Consider the following 27,743-nt stretch of genomic DNA (forward strand, 5'->3'; position numbering starts at 1 on the left):
GATGTATCGCATTATAAAACGCAATTTCTTCCATTGACGACTTTGACAATTAAAATAAGTTTTCCTCATTCATCGATATGATAGACCACCGAAATAAGGACGTCACTGACAATCTTTATGACGGATACAGAATTTCCCACACCGACGATTGTTACGCACAACTGACCGAAGTGACCGTAATCGATTAACTAACTGAAATAGAACATCCGTAATGAATAATCATTAATATTGGTAACGAAAGAGATTTTCGATTAATCGTAATTGTTAATTCTAATCAAATGTCGAAATTATCTAATCGTATGAATTTTCGAGCAATTTGTTTCATATTTCGAGATTAATAGCTCCAATTTGAATAAAAACACATGTCCATTGCTGATCATTCTGATAAAAATTTTTCAAACAACTGTTACTTTTGGTCCCGATTTGATTTCGTCGATAAAGAAACAAAAACAATTTTGATGTTTATGATTCTATGTTATACCAAAAACTCAATAAAATTGCGAAGCACTAACTTTGTAGTATTTATCTTTGGTAATTATGAAAGATTCGAGTTAATGTTTTCTCTCTCGTGAAACCCATTGGTACAGTGATGTGCATAATAGTAGACTCAAAGTAATTTTTGCATTGTTACTGATATCAAAACGAAAACTTAACAAAACATCATATTTTTATATTTCTGTTTTGTATTATTTCTAATGTAAAAATATATAAATATGATAGTTTGTTAAGTTTCTTTTAGATATATAGGATGACTCAGCTAAAAAGAACCACCTATAGTGCTGCGAATAATTATAAACTCAAAACAACTTCTACATTTTTTTACTGATATTTAAACAAAAATCAAAAAGAAACTATATTTCCATATTCTCATTTTCTATTGTTTCTAATATACAATTATACCAAATATGATGTCTTGTCAAGTTTTTGTTTAAATATCACTAAAGATGTAAAAATTACTTTGAGTCTATAATTCTTCACATTCTTCACTATTATTATGGATATAGTGTATTTTCATACATGATATTTTAATAAAGATTAATTTAAATTATATCTAGTGTTTCTTCATTTTATAGACGACCATAATTGACTGAAAAGTAAAGATACATATTAAATGATTCCTCAAGTTATTCTTATATTACTCGTCAATAACTAGAAACATAACTATAGCGTATATAATTAACAGTAACTTTCTAATAGTTTATCTTACAATTAGTTAATTAAGAAAGGATCGGGTTGGTGCCTTTTTTCTATTTAATTCTGATTTTCTTTAAATCACACACGTCTTTAAATGCCACCTGAAAATGAGAATTTGCATAAAAATCCGTATTCTAATTATTATAGTATTATCATTACACCTTATGCACGCATTTTTATATTTAATTTTACGAAGACAATAGAAAAATTTCTTTCATTCAGTAAAAGATTCCTCACAATGAAAACAAAATAAAAACATTATTTATTTTTACCGATATACATTTTCATCTTGTATTTTGACAATTTTGCACACGCAATAAATACATAAAGATCGAATTATTCTAAATACCATTCTAACACAACTTTATCAAAGTTACGTTAAATCGATCGATAAGAAATGACGTAGTTTCAAATATTTCTACGAATTCTCCAACAAAAATTTCACAAAAATCCACGTCCAATGGAGCAACATTTCCTGTTGCTACTCGAACGGATTTCTAGGGGTAACTTTCCGCGTATCAACTGCAAATGAAAATTAAGGAAAAAATCGAAATCAAGGTCGGAGCCGAGTCATCGATGATACTTTCGATGCGGCGCGTCTGAAAACTGCCGAGAGGTGGTTTTTCAGATCCGGTTCCCGCCACGCGGAAACACCTGCTGAATGATATTGCGGCGGCGAGTTTTGCGTCTGTTCACGTCCACTCCTACGTGTTTTTCATCATCGGCAGGAAGACCGACAGACGACGTGCGTGAATCTTCCTGCGAGTCTCTTTCCCTCGGTCTCTGATTCACCGCATCACTTCGTCGATGCCTACGGACATTGGATCAGTTTAGTCTTGTTCTCCACACCACGCGGATTGCTTTATCAGAGACCGACTTCGCGAATCGGTTAATCGTGTGTTCTATAGCTCGTGTGTTCTATAGCTCGTGTGTTCGCCAATATCAATCTCGTCATGGAGATACGCAACAATGTGCTGGTGGTGGTGCTGTCCCAATTGTTCATCTGCTCGCTGACGCGCGGTGTCCCGTTGGACCTGCAAGGTAAATTTCACGACCGCTTCTGAATCGCTGGGTCCACGAACAGGGATTTCGTCTTCGTTGATCACGGAGATCCTCGTCGATCGGTGCTGTTGAATTTGAATCGTCGTCTTCGATGATTAACCTTTGCCGAAGGCTCGAGTACATTGAACCACAGTGCTGTGCAAAAATCGTAACACTTTATCGTATCGCGGTGAAGTATTGGCCTCCTGAAACGATTAACCTGAAGCATAGGTGCTGTTGCTTGTGTCTTATGTTTCTTATAAATGTGTTTGTTCGCCAATGTGCGTCACAAAGAGACTGCGGAGCTCCACGCGAATTTTTCTTTTCGAACGTCACTTTAGAAAAATTTAAATTCAGAAGAAGTTTTCTTCGGCAATCAAAAGATTACGGGAAAAAATGTTATTGATCCTTATTAATTTTTATGTTTTTCTGCATTTTAAAGATCTGCACGTGCTATAAATGCATAAATATCTGCGGTCTAGCGTAGACTTCTTCGTTCGAATAATAATCTCGAAAGGAATGATTGGGGGGATTCAATTACACAGGTTGATTTAATTGTTGGTTTAATGTTGAAATTGCTATTGTTATTGTAAAGTTTACCACGATAAATCCGTGACAATGAATCGTAGATTTTTCGATATTAATTATATTAAATTTTCACATAAATATTCTTTTGAAACCTATCTACATATCAGATTTACAGAATTCGTTATCAAATCTGATTTTTTATTGATTTAAAGTGGTTCAGACTACGTCAGATTGATATACAGGTTGAGTCGCTAAAACTGTTAGGAAGCAGTATCTCCGTTATCGTTGACGATACTCAAAAATGCTAGAAGAACGGATTATATGATTCGAAGGAGCACACGTTCCAGTGGAAATAATTTCTTTTTAGAGGTCATATTTTTTTTTCGAGATTTCAAGGTCATCGATGCTTTTTTTATAATAGGATTACATACTTCTATCATTAAATCATGATAGCTAAGATCAAGACGAATCTAATGGCCTAAAAGTAACATGACCTTCGCGTGACCTTAAACCAGTCGAGCATCGCATTGTTCGTCGCGATTTCAATTGACGCGCCGAAATCGGCAGCGACTTGAATAAAAAAAAACGGATTAAAAAACGTGCAAAAGTCGATAGAAATAATTTTGAACGTTTATTCCAATCAAATTTCCATCGTTGATCACTATTAAAAAAAACATCGACGATCTTGAAATCTCGAAAAATATGACTTTTAAGAAAAAAACTATTTCCGCCCTTCGAACCATACAATCTCTAGAATTTTTGAGTATCATTTACGATAAAAAACGGAGACGTTGCTTTGCAACAACTTTAGGGAATCACCCTGTATATGTCTGGCCAATATCGTAAATAATCACGACAAATGCTGTGCAAAGCAAAATGGAAGATACCGTCATTCAAAACCGGTTCCTTTCCCGTCACCCCTATATCGCTCACATAATTTTCACTACAAGTTTTCTCATCTATTAATAGACACTACTTGCGCTTATTTGATAATAATATAACATTAGCACCACAATACTTATAACAGTACAATTTATTTATTACAATTTATTAAGTAATCAAATCATGTCACAAATCACATATCGTACAGCGTACGCTTAGAAGTTGCATCGGGCAGTGGAAGAAGATCCTGTAAACTTCATTAACAAACAACTGTCTTGTTTCTAATTTGTATGTTGTCTACACGAGCATACAAATCCTGAAAGAATCGTAAATACGGTAATGCGATACAAAATGCAATAAGACGCGCCTGTACTGCGTGCATTGTTTTAGAAAAGTCATAAATCAGTGGAGAACAGGTTGCATTCGCGTTATCGTCAACAATTGGAAGGCGAGGAGTTATTCGAATAAATAAATTCTACGTAATAGATTTATCGAAGCAGCTGCAGTAGCTTCAGTGCGATGGAACCATGAAAAGAAAACAAGTTCGTTCGTTTGAATATCGACGAAATTAACATTAACGAACTGTTCGACTATGAATAATCAATTCGCGCGAAGCTTAACATTTTGTGCGATTTTTAACGAAAACTTTATTAAGACCCGTATACCCAATTTGTACGAAATTAGGGATACAAGGTGATTTATCCCTGGTGCAGCAGAGTTGTTGATCCTTGTTTTTGTATTTTGTAGAAGGTAGCGCGTGCACATTGGAGAACGGTGGTCCAGGTGTGTGCCAGAAGCTAGAAAATTGCCCGGAAAGGTTGAAGGAAGTGGAAGAAGGCAAAAGAGACTGGGATGCAGCGGGAAGATGCGGATTCGTAGGCTTCATGGAGGTCGTTTGCTGTCCAGGAACGACCACCATCATTGACAAGCTGTCTCCGAGGCCCTCCGAAGTTGGTACGTTATCATCTAAATATGGATGTTTACGAGCATTTGCACATCCATAGACAAATATTGAAAAAGAGAACTTTAATCTTTGTCTCAACAATATCAGTCAGTTAAGGGAGTGACCCGAGTGCATGATCTTTTACTGATCTTTTACCTAAAGATTTTTATCTGACATTAATATTATCAAATTTTAAAATATAAAAATTAGAATATAAAATTTTTATCTCGTCGACAATATTTCCATCCGATTGGAATACAGTATTTATGTTATTAACCGTTTTCCAAATATAAACACATTGTCTAATGTCAACATTTTTTTAAAACGTGGTGTAGCAATTTTTAGGAGCACCTCTGAGTCGTCACTAGAGTATAAAGGGTTAATATATTTGTAACATTCGATAAAGTAGAAACACATAAGACATTATAAAATTAGAATGTTGACAAATTGACAAAGGCTGTTCAATTAACTTCCGACTTATGAATTTTAACGATAATTTGTAGTTTATTTATTAATATAAAATAAAGCATAAGATACGGTAATAAAATAGTAGATACAAATTATTTAAACAGTTCTGCATTTCACAAGTCTTTGCAAAATCATCATCACAGTTATCCGAGTATGTTTTTGTGGCACGAGGCAAATCGATGAGATTAATGCGCTCGTGGATGTGAAAGTACACTGTCAATTATGAAATAATTGCGTCGATTATGCGGCGCAAAGACATTTACACGAATGAGTCACGAACATCCGAACAGAAAACAAGTACGTTGTATTCAGCACGAAGTGTGAAACATGCACGCTATCGGTCAGAAGTTGGAATTGTTTATCAGCCGTTATATATTTATGGAAATTCATATTTTCGTCAACTAACCGGCAAACATTGGAATTCTAATGGTTTTTATCAGTCAAATTACGTAGAAACTGTACAGAATTCTGTTATCGTATTTCCGATAACTTAATAGAGTTAAAAATTCATAGACAATGTTCATGCGAAAACTTCTTGCAATCAAATTTTATCGGTTCTTATAAGGTAATTACGAATATTTGTAGTTTGGTTGATGTATTATCTTAAAGATTTAATCACCAATAATTAGTGAAAGTTTATATTTAACTAGTTGAAATTTTACCAAAAGTATCCATATAGTATTAATTTTAGAATTTTTAATGTCATTAATGATTCATGCAACAAGTTTGGCGGCTGTTGTCATCAAGTCGCGAAATCGACCCGGAAAAAATCCTGAGAATCGACGATTTCTTAGGTTAGTTTTATTTCAACCCGACGACCTTGTAGATCTTATATTGATAGCAATCAAACAGTACAGGTAGAACTGGAAGCAAAACATTTTTAAAACAATAAGAAGAAATCTTTGGTGTCGACTAAAATAAAAAATTATTTGTCGAAAATTTCCTTATTATATTTCACCAGAGAACACAACAATAATTTTTATTTATATATATATATATAAAACGATGTACTCAAATTATATTAATATCTTACTCATAATTTAGTCTTTTCTACTAGTTTTTGTATAAATATGTTATAAGCAATGTATTTATATTATCGATCAGTTTTACGGATTAATGAATAATTAATTCGGTAGAGCTTTTTGCAAATAATTAATTTTCTAACAACTTATCTGCAGGATTTGAAATAAAAGAATCTTATCTGCTAGGTATTTGTTATAGAATGAAATGAAAAACGGAGTAAATAATGTTACACAACATATATTTCGGAGCATCTTAATATAGGAATGAAATCTTCTCGTGCGTCTACAAAGCTTCAGACAAAAGAGAGCCGGAAATAAAATATTGGTTTTCGTTTTGTTACACGTGCACAAGTTTCGTTTCACGTATATGAAAGTTCCCGACGAAGGTCAGGAATTTAAATTTTAAATGGATCATGCAAAGCATGCTTCATTGCAGTTGATTTGTGACTTTCGTTACTACAGCGAATTACCAAAATATTATTTCACGTTATATTTCATTCGGAATACCTTGTGAATTGCTTATTCAATATTTTGCTTTTATCCTTTTGTAGCAACATAAATTCAAGTATAATTTACGGTCATTGATACAACCGCAGTTGGAATAATAGCCTCCGTGATAACAGTGCCACTATTCTATGTATACAGGGTGTCCAAAAATTATGGTATTTCCGGGAATCGAGGGGTACCTGAGGGGTCATTTAAAGTAACAATCTCCTCAGCGAAAATGGTATTTCATTTTCGGGAGGTACCATAATTTGGGGACACTCTGTATACGATTACTGCATTACATTATAAATTGTGTCAAAAAACTTAACGAACGATGGAAAGTCAATTATCTAAATTGTTTCTTGTAATATGATTTCCAGCTTGCAATTCATTAGATAACAGTTTGGTGTACCATATAATTGATGGTACCGAGGCGAAACCTGGCGAGTTCCCATACGTGGTTACCCTAGGATATGAAAACAAAAACGCTGAGGAGGATGGACAACAAATTATATATGACTGTGGCGGTAGCTTGATATCCTCTGAACATGTGTTAACCGCAGCACATTGTGTGCACAATATCGATAAAAAGGTTCCGATAGAGGTAAGTGCAAGTCGATTGTTCTCCGCTGGAAACATGCATTAAGGGGGAGACTCGTGTGAAGCGTTCAAACGAGAAGTGGTATTCGGCAATTTTTTAATAACATAAGACTTCGATGAAATTTATCACCACTTGTCGCATATATTCTGTAAGAATTCAAGATGCAAAATGTTTTTTTTTTCGTTACATGTTAAAGAATATATGTATCAAGTGGCGATAAATTTCATCAAGGTCATATGCTATAAAAGAATTTCCAAATATTACCTTTCGTTTGAATGCTTCACACGAGTCTCTCCCCTTAAATGTTCAATTTTATTTTTACGCTAAAATAACTATCCCCGTATTACTCTAGATAAGATTAGGCAACGAAGATCTGACCAGCAACGATGAGAGTGTACAACGCATCCCAATCAGCGACATAATGTACCATCCGGAATATAGGATCAGCATAAACTATTACGACGTGGCGATTTTGAAGCTGAAGAGGAAAGTGAAAATGTCGAGCAATGTGAAGCCTATCTGTCTCCAAACTAAATCTTTGAATACTGTAACCATGTCCTCAAAAACGTCTTTAGTTGCGATTGGCTGGGGTGCAACAAGTACTGGAGGGGATAAATCTAACAAACTGATGAGGACGCCTAGTCTCAGGTACAACAATGAATTATACATGTTGAATAAATTCAATATTTACGGTTTTATAGTAAATCTTTGCTATTAGGGATATCCATTTCATGTATATTTAAAATACAGGATGTCTCAAAATTATGGTACTTCCGGGAAGTAACTTTTTCCTTAGCGAAAATGCAATCCGTGGCTTTGTTTACAAGTTATTAACGATAAACACTGACCAATGAGGCACGGATGAAGCCCAATTTCGCTCATTGGCTTGGCCGTCTCGCGCCAGCTGATCTCGTCTCTTATTGGTCACTGTTTTTCGTTAATAACTCATAAACAAAGCCGCGGATTGCATTTTTGCTAAGGAGAAAGTTACTTCGAATGACCTCAACTCCTCATTTCTCGGAAGTACCATAATTTTGAGACAACCTGTATATGCACGTATTTCTTTGCATACAATCACACGGGTACACGATATATTACGAGTAATATACTACCTGTATAGGCACGAGTCGTACTTTTAAATATGCAGTAGTTAATATATTAGAAGTACAGTAAAGACTTTTGTATCTGAAGGTTTAAAACTTAAAAACTTCGTTCAAAATTTCTGACAATGTGACAATGTATCTACATAATACAATTGATTAGATAACGGAACGTTTGAATACCAGAATTTTGAAGTTTCTACTGTGTCCACATTTTCTTTATATGATTATATGAAACATTATATGAAACAAATATACATATTTTATTTCAAATATATTTTTGCAATTATCTCGGAAACTAATAAAGCCGATATAAGTTGATATAATTTTGACAACATATTTCAAAGATATCCAAAAATTGGTGAGGTCGGCTCTAATGTAAATAATTCACATATATTCATTCAAGAATATATAATACAGGCAACATGTTTCTAAACTTTTGTCCGCGAGTGTACGCGTATTGAAAACAACGTGTACCCGGATGTTACCCGTGTATCCGTATACAAAGAAGTGGACGTACTAAAAAGTGGATAAATACAATGCAAGTTCAAGATCATAATCTCTATTTTCGATCATCTTTTCATGTACAGTCTCGTTGGGAGAGAAGAATGCGCCAAGCATTACGCAGGAATGCGTCAATTACCTCGGGGTTTCGACGATACCATGATTTGCGCAATCGACAGAAACGTAAGCAGAAGGTCGGACGCCTGTCAAGGGGACAGCGGAGGACCACTGTTAATGATATCCGACAACGGTGACAGTGTCATCGGGATCACGGCGTTCGGCCAAGCCTGTGGCACCGCCACACCTGGCGTTTACATGTCGGTTCTTTCATTTTTAGACTGGATCGAGGAGCAAGTGTGGTCGCCACCGAAGGCGAGCAATAAATTTACTTTTTCCTTCAGTTTGAAATTAAAGAATGCCGAACCGGAACAGCCAGACGTAAAAGTTAACGTGAATGCGGATCATTAGTATTCTGCAATATGTTTGCTACCTGCATATGCAAACTGCTACCTTTTTTTTACTACTTTCTTTTCTACTATTACGAACTGCAGTCCCTGATTGTCCAGTTGTCGACATTCGTTATCGACAAAATAAAATAAAAATATTATTACAAGTATTTTATAAAACGAACCTATAAATGCATAAAAATCTGCAGTCTAGTTATAAATCTGAAGAGAGAACAAGAGATATATATATTCTAAGAAATTATAATTGTAAGGAAAAGTGAGATTCTAAGAAATTGTAATTTGTAAGAAGAGTGGGAGATTCTATGACGTTATAATCCAACGAATAGTGCCATCTTTGTATGGTTCGTATTCGTTTATCGAAGGCCGTATCGATGAAATAATTAAAGATGAGTTTGCGTTTACTGGCAAACGAATCTGGAGTAGCAAACACCCGCCGACGACGCTGACGCGATAGAATTTAAGTATGAACGAGGCGACTCATTTCGATCATGATCATTTCTTTTCGCAATTCACGGTTCAAACCGGGTGCTCTCGTCACTCTCGTCGCGAATCAATGAACTACATGACGTAAACATTAACAAAACCCTTTTTTATTTATTCACATTCTGTACAAATGTATTTTACATAAAGTCGACGATGTCCACCGTGCTTATGTAATGGACGGCGATTTATAGTTAAGCATCGTTTCGTATACTTTGTCCAAGCGAAGTACAATTATATGCGTTTCTACGTTAAAATTAAGTAAAATAAATGGAACACACCGTAAAGCCAATTCGTTGTTTTTATTCATTAATACTCCTTCTCTCCCCGACAACTCATACGCGTCCTTGGGATCAGAAACATCTGAATGTATCCGATCATTCCGTAAATAGTGCCATTTTGAACGGTTAACTCGAAGCTTCGAAACATTTTTACAGAATCGAATTTTACATAATTAATACATAATATTTTAAGATTTTAGTATTTTAAAGTACTTTGAGGTATTTTAAAGACCATTTTGTGTGAAATATTCTTCTTCAGGCATTTTTAGAAATGGTAGCTAAATGGTAATAAAAAGAAGACAATAAAAGTGTTCAAGTTATTGGCTCAGATTTTTGTTTCTTAAAAGAATAAACACTGCTTTGAATAGTCGAAAGTAAGAACGAGAACGACACTACTTACAGAACGATCTGGCGTATATCTACTACGTTTACAATGTTTCCGAAATTACCTCCATTACAAGAGAACGAGTGTCATATTCCTTCGCGCATTTATGCAGACTGTGATATTATTTAAACAATTTTTGGGATCCGCTTTTAGCTGTCGCTGCGAGCGACCAATCGCCGGGATTCAATTACTACGATTACGCAAGACGATAATTTTCTAAGCAGCGTGATTACGAGAGAGGTTACATACAGTCATGTTGCTACAATCTTGTTGCGGAACCTTCGAAAATTTACAAAAAAACGCCGAGTATCAGGAATATTTCTGAGTTTAATCGGGCGTTAATTGAATTGAAAAAGGTAATATATAATACAAGATACGCTAAAAATGACAGAACGTTATTCGTTTTCCTGTAATGGAGGGATTTCGAGATTTCCACGAGCCCATCGCGGTACCTGTATAGTAATCGTAAATACCCAAACGTAAAGGAACAACCAACACCAGAATTTATAGCGATCTTAAGTAATCCAAGTTGCTTTCCGTCAGGTTTCACTTGTGTTTGTACACAGACGCGTTGAACACACACCACGTGGAGGCTGATTATTAATTCTACACATCGAATATCCTTATTTAGTCAACAGAGGACATATACAACGATTATAATACAGCATATTTGTACGTAATGCAAGGTAATACTGTTGCGATCAGGTGCGGTTGCAGGCATAGACGGCGTAAAACCTAACGAACGAGTTCCCAACGATTTCATTGCTGACGCGTTCGCCTCGAAGTGGAGAAACATCAAACATTTTCGACCGCGGATGATCGGTGCGTCAACGACAGAAATTTCTTCTATAAAATTTAATCAAGTTCATTTTACGTTGTATTGCTTTAATCGATTTATCGTAGCCACGCTCTTTAAGAAGTACAATTTCATTTGGTGATAGGTATAATTCAAAAACCACCGTTTTATTCGTTCAATTTCAGCAAGCAAACACGTTCAGTAAAATTAGCTGAACAAAATGAAATCAATTGGGAATCGTTCAACAGCTCGCTGCGGCCCCAACTCGATAAACCTAGATTCCAAAATTGCGTGCTTGTATATTTGAGAGAATACTAGTTCCATCGTTTCCAGCGAGTAATGAAAGTATTCAAGTGTAGCAGTTGAAGAGCAATTACATAAAAACAGTACTCGATAAACAGTAGTCAGGTTTCTGGAAAAATCTTGAATGTTTTGAAAACTTGGAAAATTATATAAATAGACGAGAAAGTTATTTAAAAAGAAATATAAAATAATATATTCGAAATATGAAATATTCATAAATTTTGGCGACAAACGTTACATTTAATACTGTTGTTTATATGATCGTTCTTCGATCCATTTGCTGTTTCCTATATTTTTATTACTCACTATATGTATATTAATACGTTACCAACACCCATAATGAATCTTCCAGCGTAGTATCATTGAATTTCATCAACAGGTCAATTAAAAATTACAGGAATTTTAAATAGTAATCTTCAAATAATTTAAAAAATGTACATGCACCAATAAATATGTGTCATTATCAGATTAATCACACTTACAGTAACGTATGCACCGTGTCGGACATTTGTGTAAAAAAGCGCGAGGATGTTGATCGGGGGAAATGTTCGCATTGACCATTGAATTATGCTGGATCAAATCTGAACACAACTACTAAAGGTAATTCATTGTAAGGTAGTGGAGCTGGCTACTGTGGGCTGACCAATTCCTGTGTTTTAATTATCTTTTTATTTATTGAATAAGACGTACTAAATGTTTGTATTCAAAAATAAACAAAATAAAAGAATAAAAAAATTATTTCACCCTACTTTAAATAATTTATTACCTTGACAACCAAGAAATTGATTTTTCTTTTTCAGGACAAAATGAATTACATCAAAATGGCTTTCCACTGAAATTGATCTTGACATATTCAGACAAATGTTGTAGCATACAACAATTTCTCCGAGTATTAACACCGAACCTATACACTTCACATTTATTATTGTAAACCTGTTGACATGATAAGTACTCTTTCACAGGAAATTATTGAATAAATTTCTTAATTCGAGCCTACATTATGGTAAAAACGGCGAAAAATCTATATAACTTTAATCTTTTCAATCTTATGAAGCGACACACACCAGTTGCTTTTAGTTTTCAGTAGTTCTAGCATTAAAGAAAGATATTCTTGTTTAATTTCTCTTGTCAACAATTTTAATTAACTGCAGAGAATCTAACAAAATCCACAGTGTATTTATACCATTGAATCGATAGTGAAGTAACAAAACGTATCTCAATCAGAAATTCCTAGGACAAGATCAATTAAATAAAAACAATCTAACGTTCGTTTGAACGATCTAATAAAAAAGAAATCTATTCGAACAATGTCTAGATCCGTCCAGAAAGCATGAACAAATTATCTTAGTTCGTGAGGACACCCTAAAGGGATTGATTTTCAAATCTGGTCGATACGAACCTTTCCCCGAACTTCCTGCTCAACCCCCATAATTTCACCCCCATTTCGTAGCTATCGTGTACAAAGATCTGAGAAGTTCCAGCGCCCTGCTGTCGGATGCAGAGGTCTGATCCTCCTGGAGCGAATTAATAGCTTCCGAGGTCGGGAGTTTCTCCGATCGCCGAATCAGATTCGCCGAGTTCTCTGTGGTCGTCCTGAACTTCCGGCTCTTTCTGCTTCTGTAGGTGGTGACAACAGGCTCGGTGGCCATCGGGCTGGTGGTGACACTTCTGGGGCTAGCAGTAACAATTCTGGGGCTGGTGGTACTTCTCGAGCTTACAGTGGCGCTCCTGGACCTGGCGGTCGCTTTGGGAGCCACGCTCAGCTGATTGATGCCAGCTACGATGTTTCTAGACTCTTCGGAAGCGAACTCGTTCACTGGCAATCTCAGCAACGCATTCAACAGTTCATCCTTCTCTCCCTGCATGGTCTTGTTCACCGGATCCTTGCAATGGCGTACAAGCAATAAGACCAGCTGCCTAACAGTCTCGTTGTTGTCCGCTTGCTTCATGACTCTCATCAGAGTGTTACTGCTGGTAGCATTCAACTTGCCGAAGAGGTTCTCAGCGATCTCGTTCTCGGTGGTGTTCGCGTTTGGTATCGTCGTGTACGGCAGCAACGATGTCACCAAGGTCTCTTGAGGCAGAGAATTGGTGGACGTGATCGACGACGTTATTGTCGTGGTGATACTAGATCGTGTTGTGATCAAAGGCTTCGGAGTCATCGTGATCTCAATAGCGGAGGTCGTGGGGAGCAGAGAGAAGCTCGTAGGCGTGTCTTTGTTCCTCGAGTGTCTTTGCGGGGCTGGTGGCTGGTCGGTCTCGTTGCTAGAAGACTCTTCGGTGCTGCCTGACTCGTCCCGCAAGAACGTATTACCATACTCCGAACTTTCCTGACTTCCAGCCACGATGTCCGTGACCGAGGGCACCGTTGTGCCGATATCTGACTCCAAACCGTGATTGATGCGCTGAGGGTCTACGAAGACCGAGGTCTCCCAGAGATGAGTAACCGCTGGAGAAGAGGTCCAATGATCGTTGTTCAGAGCCTTCGTGTTCTCTTTCGGCTCTGTAGTCTCGAACGAGTCGGTCTGCGACTCGGTATGAGTGCAAGGTGTGGTCTCTACGATGGTCGTCGGGGTCGTCACTTCCGTCGTTGATCTAGGCGTCGACGTTAGCCTTTCGGTCGACTCGATGCTGTTATACGCTGTCCTGAACTTCGTGTAGCTGGTCCGTGACGTTGGGAACGGAAGTCCTTGCTCCGATTTATGCAAGTGTGATCTGAATGAGTGATCGTCGGGAGTTTCATAATTGTTCGTTGAAAAGCCGGAAGTCGTGGCGCGGACATGCTGAACGGACATAGGGGTGCTCGAATAGCTCTCAGGGTTCAGAGCTGCTCTCTCGTTCTCTTTTCGAACGACTTCCGCGTAACTTTCGTAAAACGGTGGTGTCAACTGTTGTTCCGGTTTCCTGCTGGTGGGCCTTTTGTTCCAATTGTGCGTAACCATGTGTGTCAGCGAAGACGGCGGCGAGGGAGTCGGCGAAACAACGAAGTTATCGCTTATGGGAGTCGTAACGAGCGACTTTGCCTCCCTGTAGGGCTCTGTGACGATGCTGACGCTGTTATTCTGAAAACCACCAACTTTATTCTGATTCTGAACGTCGCCCGTACACTCCGTGCAAACGTAATTGTCCGTCACCTGTGTTCTGTCACTGTCCCTCGTTTCTTTCTCGCGATTATAAAATCCGCTTGAACCGCTCGTGTACACCGTACTACCTTGCTCTGCGGTTACGGTACTCTCTGTCGGAGGTACAGAGGTCTCGTAATAATCATTCGTCACCGAGTTTGTAACGAAGTTGGTACTCGGTTCGTAAGTCTCTTGGCTGGACGGTCTGGGAGTAGTGTAATAAGAGCTCGGCTGAGTGCTCAAGATATCGTAGACGTTATCCGGAACAGTTGTGGGTGGTTCGAAGGTGGTGGGGTACACGGTGGTCAGCTTCTGCCTGATGTCGTTCCCGTCGTCGGAGAAGTCGAGGACCTCGTCCTTCTCTCTGATAGACGACGTGTAATCCGACAGATCCGAGTCCGTCGTGGTCTTAAATTGGTCAAAGTCAAGCGTCGTCCTCGGCGGCTCTGTGGGCCTGATCTCGGTGAGCACTCTCTTGAAGGTGTCCGGATCGAGGAGGTAAGCGGACAAAGCGTGCGTGAAGACCTGCGCGATCTCCCGAAGCCTGGTGCTATTCGACCTCCTGAGATCATCCAGGGACCCTCCGCTCTGCTGCAGCTCCAGGTCTTCGTTGTAATCCTCGCCGTAGCTGGAGTTGTCCAAGTGATCCTCCGTTGTCACATTGTTCTCGAAAGCATCGTTCAATTTGAACAAATCGGAGTAGGAATCAATAGTGTGCTGTGTCAAAAGGGTGCTGGGCACCTGCACAGTCCCGTTGCTCTTCTTCGAAACTATCTTTTCGGCGTCCTCTTCGGACTCCGCGCTGATCGAAGAGTCGGTAGGCTCGTTGGAGTCGAAGTTCTCTGTAGCCGTGGAGAAGTACAAAGCCAACGAGTGCAAAGTGGACGGCGCGGGTGCTCCAGACCTGTTAGAGACTTTTTCGATCGCCTTAGGGGACTCGGTGAGGCCAGGCACATTGTTCTCCAGGTTCTTCAACGAGTGAAGCATACTCAGCGCGTGCTCCCTCTCGGAGAAACGGGTCGACTTAAGTTTGCTCAAAGAGGTTGGCGCGGGATACTTCAGTTTGGGAATCAGAGTCTTCGCCGAGGTATAAGTGGGTATCGTAGGTGTGTACGGTGTGGGCTTCGTCGTGGATGCGCCGCTGCTGGCATAGTTCCTGGTGAAGGGCACGTACGGGCCCAAAGTGGACATCACCTTTCCTTGCTTGTACGTGAAGCTCCTGTCGTAGGGACTCAAGTCCTTCTCCGTGACGATGTTCTGTTGGTAGGTTGGAGTGGTTCTATATGGTTTCTCGGTGCTCGAGCTGATGAAGTTTTGTCGATAGCCTGGCGAAGCTGTGGACGGGTTTTTGTTCGGCGACCTGCTATATTGATTGTCGTAACGCGTCGTCGGCCCCTCCGTGCCTCGTCCAAAATTGACGCCGCGGGACGGCGAGCTGGCGGCTGGCGGAAAACTGCTCGCGGTGAACGTCTGGCTGTCATAGTTGGACGTGACAGTATTCTGACGGTAGCTATCCGTGACTGCCTGGGACCGGGTCGTCGAGGGAGCGTACGAGCCCTCGTTGCTCGCGTCTGTTCGACCATTCGAGTTCCTGTTGTCGGCGTTGCTGTAATAATTAGGATCGGAGAAGGTGCTCCTCGACTCCGAGTTCTTGAAGTTGCCCCCGAAGTCGTAGCTACTGTCGGCGAACTGCAGGGTCTCCGTGGTGGCCGGAGGATTGGTCGTCGCACCTTCCGTGGTGGTCTCGTCGTTGCAAGGCGGCGACACGGTGGTCGTGAAATATGGCGTCGTCGTTTCATAGTAAGGGGTCGACGTTGCGTCTGTGAATGAGAAGTCGTTCCTCTGCGTGGTCGCATCGTTTCTTTCGGTCGTGACTGTGGTGGATTCGTACTCCGCGTTTCTGGCGGTGGTCTCACGATTGACGTACAGCTGGTAGTAATACTGATGCGAGTTCCCATTGGTGTCGACGAACCTGTTGCCGCGATTACCAACGAAAGCGGCGCTCTCCGCGAATTGCTGCGATTCCTTGATCGAGCTCGGGCTGCTGGCTCTGAAGGTTGTTGACTCTGTGTAAGACGGGGTGACTCTCTGAGCGAGAGTAGACGCGGTACTATTCCGAGTCTGACTTTTGAACTTCAACCTTTTCAGCGCCCCTTTCTCCTGGTTATTCGAGTTCCGGCTGGTCGCGTGATAATTCTGTGCCTTCTTGGGGGTGCTGTAATAGTCCTGACTGGTCGTCGAGAATTTGTTCACGTTCCCTTCGTCGGTGTTCCTGGTGAACTGGTTCAAAGGCGGCTTCGTGCTGGGGACCTGGCCGTTTTGGAACCCACCGTTCCCGACGAACTGGTTGTTGTCCCTCTGGCCGTTTTCTTGGCCGAAGTTGTTGCCACCGTCGAAAAACCTGGACGTCTTTATCCTTTCCTGCATCTGGTTCTCCAGGGGCGGCTCCTCGTACGTCTTTATCCGGCCGTTCTGCTTCCCGTCATAGCTGAGGTTCTGGACGTCGAAGTAATCCTGCTGGCCACCGGCCTCGATCGATTGCTGGTACTCCAATTTCGTTTTCCTTGATTCTGCTCGCCTTCGTTCCTCCTCGAGCAACTGCTCGCTACTTTGTTCATACAACTCTGCGGACTTGCTGCAGTCCACCTTGAACCACCAATCGCAAATCAGCTGCGACTGCTGGAAGATGGTGCCGTTCGGGCAGAGGAACGATATCTTCCGCCCGTTGTCGCAGATGTGGAACACCTGCAACGAATTGTCATGGTTTTGCAACGTATTTAAAAAAAAAATCGTTTCGGATCGAAGTTCTTCGAACTTCGTTAATTTACAGGGCTTTCGAGAACTTAAATTTGCTATGCAAAACCGTGGAAAACATTCAGATATTTCAATAAGGATGGCAAGTATTGAAAATGAAACAGTTCCTAGTGATTCATGATGAATCCATGATGTTGGATTCTTAAATAAAAATTACTATCATATTAAATACAGTGTTTTAAAAAGTGTAACTTCGACTTCAGAATTTCTTTTGCACGAGCATAATAAAGTATTTAATCGTTGTCATTTAGATTGTTATTATGTATATTCTTATCTGGTGTGCAGAACCAAATCAATTTTGAATAATTTTATACGTATTCTGCGTAAGATAACTCAGCCAAAATCGATTTATACTTTCTGGTAACGTTTAACAAAATATACGGATGGATACCGAACACGTCAAACACCATTTAGTGTTTGACTTTTTCAAGCCATTATGAAAATATTACCTCGATTACGAACATCTTCCTAATGCGGAAACATTTGATATATTTCATCCCGTATTTTAAACTTAGACCCGATTCTATGCTGCGCGCGCGAACAAATCCGTGGTTGCGCAACGCTGAATCTTGCATTTGATTAAGGTAATTACGTTGAGTAAGATATATTAAGCCGCTCATTACTTACTTGACAATTTGTCTCCAGATCCGCGTAGTAACCACCTTTCAGACCGCGACAGCTGAACGAAGTGGCGGGAATCGTCGTGAGAGCTGGGAAGTCGACCCCAGGTTGCCCTGTCACGCCTGTTAGGGAATGGTACAACGAACTTTGTCAATAAAGCACGCGCAGAAACCGGCATTTCTTTGTCAATGCTAAATCAAAAAACTTCTATCAAAAATAAGCGCTGGCAACGTAGTCTTAAGGCAATGTAAAACTAATTAATTCTCATACGCTCCTCGAATGAAAATTCATCCATCTTCTGTTTTGAATGCTGTGAAACTCTTTATCTCGCTGTGATTTTCTGTACTCGTTAACACTCATACGTTTCTCACAGTAAAAGAACGATTTCTATGTTAGACGTCGTAAAATATTTAATTTCTTCCTGTTTGTCCCGCACATTATACTTTTTCGAACTGTGGAATTGTAAATGAAACTCTTTTGATGATTTAAAACAATGTTTTTGAGCTTATTATGTGGAAGGATATATTAATTAATATAAAATTATAAAACAGAATAATAATTTTGTTTTACGCTCAGATTAAGAAGCAAAATAGATCATACATTATATTCTTAATATATACTATATTTTTTTTTGTCATTTCAATCAATTGCAAATATCACAAAAACTTTTACAAACCGTTTAGTCCAAACATTGTGCGGCGACAGCCATATTGTTTAATTTGCGGTATTACAGAAAAATCCGATGAACCAAAATTTTTATATGGTTTATAACATAATTACAACGTAAGTGCAAGTAATATCATCTGAATAGCGTTCATATAATATCAATTGAATACGAAGTCACAAAAATAATATAAATGGTAGATATTTCTTCTACTGTACTTTTTCATTTTAGTCAACACTGAAAGGGACAAAAAACTTACATAAGCCTAATATACTCTGTTCAGGTCATATAAACTCGAAACACCATAAAAGGGTTAAAATGTGAAATATGATTCCACGTGAAGTATCTTCGGATGCAATTATTTCTGAGGAGTATACGAGAGCTAAAATATTCTAAATAGTAAGACGCAGTTAACCCCTTGCACTGCAACAACTTCGAATTCGAGGTGAAGATCATCGTTAATCTATGAAACGTTGTGTTAATGTGTTATTCATTTCGCCTAAATCGAATCAAAAAATTTGATTCTTCTGTTATTAAAATCTACAAACGAAAGCAGAGGATGACGTACAAGAAACAAAAATTGTCTCGTTCTATCAAGGGATTATATGTACAGGACGAAGAAGTCCTAATCAACAGAGTTATGAAAGAAATCGTAGTGCAAAGGATTAAGGTGTCAAACTAAAATGCATTGAAACTACTGGAGACTCGATCGTGTATAATATTTCGAACTCGCACGGCGTATCTCTTTAACAAAAATATAACTAGGGGAGGGGGGTATACTTAGGATCATCTATAATTTTTTTCAATTTTTTCAACATATTTTTTAAGGTACTTCTTGCAATGTAATGTAATATACTGTAATGGAACGTGCATGCGAAGATTTAAATGAACCGTCTGAAACTAGACAGTCAAATGACAAGATTTATACTCTGGGTCCGGATAGACCTGAGTATAAATATTGTTATTTAATCTAATTGTTATCTAATTTCTGACAATTAATTGATTTATTTATTAATCTTCTTATTTTCACTTATTTCATAGTCTCTAGATGGACTATCTTTGAAAAAAACCTGTTGAAAAGAAATGAATAAATAAAATTATAAGTGATACTTAATTACATTTTCGACAAAAAGGTCCGCCGCTCGAGTGTTAATAAGCATATGGCGTTCGGCTATATGTTGACTATATGTATAATATATAATACGGCAGAACAAAAGCGGTAAATGAACACGGAAGCATGGTTAATTTTTTTGACCGGCCAGTAACATGTTTCTTCGACTCGATTTTCTCGTAGTTTCCGTTTGATCTCGGCCCCCGTCGATCGATATCAATTTCCCGATCAGAAGGATCGGTTGTCATGCCGATCAGTTTCAAAAGAATGCTAACTAGATGCATGCGCTTCGTTCTACGAGGTAGGAAGCTGGAAAGAGAAAGTGATGCCAGTACTTGTACAGTATTAATAATAATACCCGCTCCTTTGAGCCATTCCTTGAGAAGATCCGGGTTGCCGAAGAAGACTGGGAAAGAAACGCGAAGAAAGTATTTTAGAGGCGGCACCGGGCAAGGTTTTAACAGTTTGTTTCGGGCGTTAGTTAAGAGACGCATTAGGAACCTTGGTAAACTTGGTACTCGCCATTCTTCTCCGGCGCCAGTCTTTTCACGATTTTTCTGAACGACTCGCTGCTCTCCGACGATCCTTCCACGCTCGAGAGATCCAACTCGGTTAGGAACTTCGGCAAACTCGCCCTTTTGTTGCTGTTCTCTGACTGAAAGTACAGGGCAACGTTATTCCGGATATATTATGCTCGCTGCATCTTGAACGAGTCCGAAATTGCTTGGCCAAAGAGATCATGCTGCAAATATCTCAGCAGCGTATAAATTTTCTGGATTTGTTGCAAGGCACAGTAGCGCCATCAACATCCTTTTCTTTTTTTAACACTTCGTGTACCGGCAGTTTTCTAAAAATTATTTTCAAATTTAAGATCAACAGTTGAGAATCTCTTAAAAAAAACTGCGACAACAATTTTATCTGCAATTTAGCGAATTATTCGGGTTAATGTTATTTATTAAGTGTTTCTGAAATTATTATTTAATGGAAACTTAGCGAGCTTCTTTTACTTAGAGCTCGATCATTGAAAATCCAGTTAATAGGCTGTCGGTAAATAAAGTGTTAATGATTATAATAAGTTTTAAATAATGCAACAGTGTTTCTAAATATTCTAAATATTTTTACCGTTTTCCATTTGATCTACTTTGACGAGCTTCAGCTTGTTATTAATTATTCTTTTATAAAGAAGAAAGATTCCAATTGTTTCGATAAACTGTTTCGTAATGAAGTAATTAAATAACGATTTTTCATTCATCGATTCACTTTTATGATTTTGGAAGTGTAAGTACTCACGAATCAGCGGATTTTAGACGTTTACAACAAGAAATGGATAGGTGAATAAAAAACTATGAGAGCATGCTGATTCGTAAATAATAAATAATCGCTGAAACTAGTATTTATTAATTGATATATAATCACTGAAACTAATAATTATCAAGGAATACTAGGAATATCTAATTTGTATAGTCATTTGGACTGGTGTAAATTGCATTATATCTATGCTCTTCACCGATCATCAGACAGATGCGTGCAATTGTTCTCGTTTGTCGGCTCATTACATTTCTCTATCGCTTTCTACGATTATTTATAGTAAAAGTGTAAGCGTGTAGGCATCACGTAATAGTCACCTCGGTTTTGCAGCAGCTGGGAACAAAACTAATCACTGAACCTGAAAAGCAGAATAACATACACACATGTAAGAATCAACTTTTAGGAAACGGTTACGTTCTTATTTCCATAGAATGTACAATGACTTCTTTTCCCCGAACAGCGTTTGACGAAAGAGTTACCGAACAGCGCGCAGGGAAATATGGAGAAATTTTGTGCGTAGTTGCTAATTGTTATTCCTGGAAATCTGATCGGGAACAGACGTGTGAATCGTAGGATTTACGTAAGATCTAGAATTCCCCGATATTACTCTTCGACGCGTGAAAAGATAAATAGAATGGTTCCGATACTTACACAAAAATATTACTATCTCAAAGTATGCCATCGTTGACAGGTTCGTGTTCATGATTCTATAATAAAGAGAGAAAAAAAATTGAAAATATTAATACCTAGAATTGAAAAGATTTTACACTTATTTTAATTATTTGAGATAATTTAATAATAGGGTTGATTGTATTATTGAAACGTCAATAAAATAAAGAATTATGTGAAACGTATGTTTGCATAATTATTTAATACATTCTAAGTGAATTCATAAATAAATATAACATGAATAGTGATTTCCCGAATAGATGAAGTGAATTTTCGTAGCAAACTAGATATTTTTAGATTATATACGTATGTTTATTATTTATCTAATCGCGATATATTTTATAAAACGTACACTAGTAATCCAGATTTAAGAACGTTCAAAATTACGTTTGTACTTACGTATTCTATTAGAACGGGATGCTACATTAAATATATGTTGTATATTAGCACAGAGAAAGTATACTAACGCATTGTTAAAAATCTAACAGACAGAAGACTAGCTGTGAAAGTTCATTGAACTCTTTAGTTTAAGAGTCCGGTTTGATTATTTTCTTGTAATAACTTCAATAAGAAATGACACACTTTGATAAGAAACTTTCACACTCTACTAAACTCAACAGTTTCGATTGGGATTAGGTCGGATTTGAGGTAATTATTTGCCAAATAATCTCCATTAAAAATCTCCAATTTTGAGGAAATTTTAATATGTTGTACAGCTTGTCATTTTGAATAACTTTTTCTTGTCCACAAAATGTCACTCTGATTAGTTTTCGAGATATTTGCGAAATTCTGGAGATCTAACCTACACTTATAATTAGACTGCGGATTTTTATGCAAAATAAAAATGTTCTGCATTTATTATAAGTAACAGAACCCATTTTTGAATTTCTTTCTTTAATAATTTTGGTGGAATGAAAGTAATATATTGATCTCCTATTTCTTGAATCTGTATACTTCAAATTGCACCTACTCATTTTACTCATGAATGCATAGAATCCACAGTATATTTATAAGAATGTATAAACAAAAGAAAGAATTGTTAAACAAAAGAAACATTTAAAAAGTTGAAGGATATTGTTACACTACTTTCAACTCATCTAAGTTATTGGATAAAGAAATACGTTTCTAAGAGACTCTTTTTTGCAACTGATGCGTTAAAATTTCTATACATAAACTTTTGCAGTTTAGTTATAAGTATAGATTAGGTCTGAGTTAGAGGCCTATAAATTTTCGCGAATATCTCGAAAAAGGGAAGCAAAGCGACATGTTTCGCACAGGAAAAAGTTGTTCAAAATGTTTAACTGCACAACGTGTTCAAATCACATCAAAATCAGAGAAGGAGAAGCCTTTATAAACAATTACCGGTTATTATTTTTAGCAACAGTTTTGGTTATTTATTATTTAATTACGATATTTATGATTTTATTACTATTTATTATTTTGATCACGATATTTTGAGTCATAAGTAATTATTTTGCGGTAGTAGACAGAATAAACTTTTAAAATTGCTAAATAAAATATACAAAACTCATATCGAATGCAGAGCACAATTCATAGCAAAGTTGGGCATTATTCGAATTAAATAAATATTTATAATTTAAATATTTATCTAAGATAATTATCCGAATGAATACTTTTTAGTTGAATAGTTTAATCGAATAACAATTATTTATTATTCGTCATAAATTATTCTGTCTATTTAAAATTACTTGAATAAATTATTCGAATAAATTATTCGAACAGAGATTGTAAAATCATTTGAATAAATTATTCGAATAGAGATTGTAAAATTATTTGAATAATAATGTGAATAATAATTGACTGTTTTTCTTTACGTAATTTTATAAGAATACACGAATACATTCAGGATCTCAATTTAATTTCAAGTATTTATAGAATTATAAAATTATCGATGTTTTCCTCGGTATCCGTAAAAAGATGATTTAGCTTTATGCAAAATAAAAATGCTCTACCTAGATCACAACAAACAGGAATTAAATCAAAATTAATTTCCTCTGTTAACATTTTTAATCGGTTGAAACTAACTGATCAACGTTGTTAAATTTTTGTGTTCTGCATTTAATCCGTTGTATCCAATCTACTCACTGTTGTCATAAATGCATAAAATTTGGCGTTAAGTTATTAATCAATGATCGATCTACCAAAAAAAGTAATAAACTTTCCGATGCAACATTTGAAAAGAAGTGAATTGTAAAAAGGAATATGGAAGAAATATATATTGATCGATAAACTATTAAAAAAAATACACTTTCTATTCTATACCATTTTTATTCGAATCGATTATTTTCCATACGAATCAATTCTTGAACATTTATTCGCTAGTGTATTCGTTGATCTTTATCTTTTTTCCGCCATCCGAATAAAATTTTGCCCAACTCCAATCCACGGTGTCCGATCTTCTGGAGCAACGTGCATCGCTGAATAAGAAATCCCCTAAAATCGACAGAACACGATCGAGCCGCGAACGTGTCGCAGCTATCGGAAAACAATCGCGCGCCAGGATCCCCGTTCTATTGACAGCTCGAGGCAGAGGTGGCCAAGGAGGAAAACAGCTGCAGGATCAATTGCGATAATGGGCGCGCGGTATCCGCGCGGAGTCGGTTACCCGGTGATTACCCGCGAGAACGGTTATCCTAATCAAAATCCTGGCCGTGGTAAATGGAAGTTCTATTAACGGTCCGCGGGTACCAATGCACATACACCGAAGGGAACAGAGACGTCCGCGTCAGATTGGGAACGTGGCTCTCGGCCTCTCTCAGCCAGTGACATTCAATCGGACATCACGCGGCTCGCCTGGGCCTCGTTGTCGGAAGAACAAATAGCATCATGTTGTCCGGGGGGGGGGGGGGGGATGACGCAACCGTGCCAGGAGAGGACACGGTAGGGAATATCTTGTTCATTCTCACGGTTCACCGATTTACCGGACTTTCAAAATGATTACGGTAGTCATTAACTTGCCAGTTGGCATTTGATGCGACGCGCAATTTATGGTTAATCCTTTGGGCGAACCGCGATGAGTATTATAATGTCGTACTTTCACTCTCTCTCACTCACGGCACCGTTCGGCTCGGCTCAGTCCGATATGATCCCGACGATCGTTGTCGTTGATCTCGAATATTTACTTTCAAGGATTGCCACCCCGTCTCCTTCCCCTCCGCCTCGTTTCGCTCAGCCCCCCCCCCCCCACCCCAACAGTCATCCCTCTCTGGACGGAGGTCGAGATTGATTCAGCCATTAACAGTTGTCGAGCCCGATGATCACGACGTTACCGGCAAAAATGCCACGGATCTTCCTGCGAGCCGAGGGAACGGCACCGCGCGGACGTTGAAAAACTGCAAGCGTCTCTTAAAGTTCATTTCAGAAAAAGAAAAGGACAGATGTTTCTTATCGCGAGACTCATTTATCCCGGCGATCTCAAGCGTCAAGTTGATTTCAATCAGCCTTGTAGTCCCGTTGTAGATTGTTTCTATGATAATGTTTCGTCAATCACACAGACTGCTTTATGCATTCGCGGCATTTACATACTTGTAGACTCCGGACGAGTGTTTGCGCTGATTAATCGCCGGGCTACGTCTTTGGATATTGCAGAGAAATTGAGATATTGTGAAATGGAAGAAAAAGTGGAAAGAATAAAATACTAGCCGTACCTGTATGTTAACACTAGATTGCCTAAGCGAGTAAATTTGACTCTTTTACGATTATATTATATTATATTATATTATATTATATTATATATATACATAAGAAAGAAAGAAAAAATTATTTAAGTTATATATAATGTATAATATATATATATATATTGTATATATAACTTAAATAATTTTTTCTTTCTTTCTTTTCTTTCTTTTCTTTCTTTTCTTTCTTTTCTTTACATAGGTGTAGAACTAGCACAGAGAAATTCGCAGCAAACCGAAATTTTGCATTTCCGGAAGAAATTAGTGTATACACTCCACAGAATTCTCCATGATGTTCCAGAACCATGTTCTAGCCATTTCATCTATCCTCGCGCTGAACATTTTTATTATAGATACAAATTATTTTGAAAAGATACATATTACTATTTGTGATTTATCTAACAAAGCTAGCAGAGTCTTTAGTTTGCGATATCCATACTAGAACCGTTATAAACGCCGTGTGCAATCCACTAGTTTCAAGGTAATGCGTTTCTTTATAAATATGTCCAAATATGTATTGTATTATCATTACAAGCATCACACACATGACCGACTCCGTTGATCTTAGCATCGACGTAGTAGTAAATTACATAGTAGAACTAGCACCGAAATTTGGCATTTCCGGAAGAAATTAGTGTATAAACTTCACAGAGAGAATACCTAACAAAGTAGCGTCTTTATTCCCAAATATGTCTTGCAATACGGAAATGGGAGAGATCCTGGGGTCATTTGAAGTAACTTTCTCCTTAGCGAAAATGCAATCCGTGGCTTTGTATACAAGTTATCTACGAAAAACAATGACCAATAGGAGGCGAGCTCGGCTGACGAGAGGCGGTCCAACCCCCTATTTCCAGATATATAACTGTATATATAACTTAAATAATTTTTTCTATACATATATATATATATATATATATATATATATATATATATATATATATATAATTATATATCTATACATATACATATATATAGCAATAAATATCAATAATAGCAATATATATTGCTACAAATATATAGCAATAAAATCGTAAATGAGTCAAATTGACTCGCTCCGGCAATCGAGTGTTAACTCACGGGTAAGAGACCATTTTCACAATTATATAATTAACGATGTTTATGATTATCTCCAGCTTCATTCATCAGTTTTTCGAAACATATTGTTGAAAACATTTCTTATGTAGATTTATTAGTATTTCTGTTGTTTCTAGTGTGATCGCAGTTTATTTAAGTGAATCGCAGGGAGAGAGAAGGAGAGAGAGAGAGAGAGAGAGAGAGAGAGAGAGAGAGAGAGGGAGCTATTAGGTGACGGTAACACCTTTTCATATGAAATAACTTTTTTAAAATTGGTCCAAATGATTCGAGTTTATCTGAGATTTGAAACCGACTAGTTTTCTAGGGAATTGGTATGGAACAATGTTGTTAGATTGCAATTGGTTGAAATGAAAGAAAATTAGAAACTCGCGTTTTTTAACTTTTTTATCTGAGCCTATAACAAAAATATAAGGGAGCGTTTTGATTTCATTACTAGTTTTTCTCGGATTTCAACCAAAAATAGGTGATTTTGACATGTTTCAGTGGCTGTAGCTCGATTATACATCAATCGATTTCAATGATATTTTCAGTGTTTATTTGTATAAGTCGAGACCTACAAACATATTTTTTAAATTTTTCTTATAAGCTCCTCATAGGCTCATAAAGTGTTGAAAAATCTTGAGTTTTTCATTTTTGTATCAGCCCAATCGATTGCAATCTAAAAAAATTGTTGTATACTCATTATTTAAAATCTCAAAAATATTCAAGTCAATTGGATAAAATTTGAGAAAGCTATTTACTTCAAAGTTATCCGTTTGAAAAGATGTTAACATACTTTTCGACGGGAGTATACAGTGAGTCGAAACAACCCGGTAATTGCAGTCCAAGTATTAACAAAAATCAATGGCATTTTTATTTTTACAGTGAGAAATATCTAGTCAACGAAATAAATTTTTCATAAAATCGGCTATGAAAATAAGCCATGAAAATCTATTATAAGAATTTAATTGAATAAAAGATAATATAAAAAAAGAATTGTAAGAAATATTTTAATTAAAAGAATGCATTTTGTCCGGATTTTTCTCGCGTTTTGCCTTTCGCATAAATATTGACAATCAAACAAGGACATTTCTATCTTACAAAGAAATTTCTAAGAAAGAAATTTTGTTTTTCATTTTACTTTTTACGAGATAATCTGTGAGAAACTGGTAAATTTAATGTTA

The 27,743-nt window shown here is 37.4% G+C and overlaps 2 protein-coding genes across 3 annotated transcripts in view; one reads left to right on the forward strand and one right to left on the reverse strand.

Moving 5' to 3' along the window:
- The first annotated feature begins 1,924 nt into the window (after nucleotides 1-1,924).
- LOC117220367 (venom protease) lies at nucleotides 1,925-10,008 on the forward strand. Its single transcript, XM_033470247.2, has 5 exons — nucleotides 1,925-2,235; nucleotides 4,393-4,599; nucleotides 6,945-7,168; nucleotides 7,518-7,813; nucleotides 8,856-10,008. The coding sequence occupies exons 1-5, from the start codon at nucleotides 2,148-2,150 to the stop codon at nucleotides 9,235-9,237; spliced, it is 1,197 nt and encodes a 398-aa protein (XP_033326138.1). The 5' UTR covers nucleotides 1,925-2,147; the 3' UTR covers nucleotides 9,238-10,008.
- Nucleotides 9,805-27,743, reverse strand: part of thw (chitin-binding domain protein thawb) — a 42,018-nt gene continuing 24,079 nt past the window's right edge. Inside the window, exons 2-7 of one of the 2 annotated variants that reach the window (XM_033470244.2) lie at nucleotides 21,773-21,828; nucleotides 21,439-21,479; nucleotides 20,315-20,468; nucleotides 20,172-20,219; nucleotides 18,045-18,160; nucleotides 9,805-17,348 (exon numbers count right to left, since the gene is read on the reverse strand). In XM_033470244.2, the coding sequence (XP_033326135.2) occupies nucleotides 12,915-17,348; nucleotides 18,045-18,160; nucleotides 20,172-20,219; nucleotides 20,315-20,468; nucleotides 21,439-21,479; nucleotides 21,773-21,824 (4,845 nt within the window). In that variant the 5' untranslated portion in view covers nucleotides 21,825-21,828 and the 3' untranslated portion in view covers nucleotides 9,805-12,914. The remainder of the gene's footprint in view (nucleotides 17,349-18,044; nucleotides 18,161-20,171; nucleotides 20,220-20,314; nucleotides 20,469-21,438; nucleotides 21,480-21,772; nucleotides 21,829-27,743) is intronic. The other variant, XM_033470246.2, reaches the window with a different exon arrangement.

Source organism: Megalopta genalis, chromosome 7 (assembly GCF_051020955.1).
Source record: "Megalopta genalis isolate 19385.01 chromosome 7, iyMegGena1_principal, whole genome shotgun sequence".
NCBI classification, from domain to species: Eukaryota; Metazoa; Arthropoda; class Insecta; order Hymenoptera; family Halictidae; genus Megalopta; species Megalopta genalis.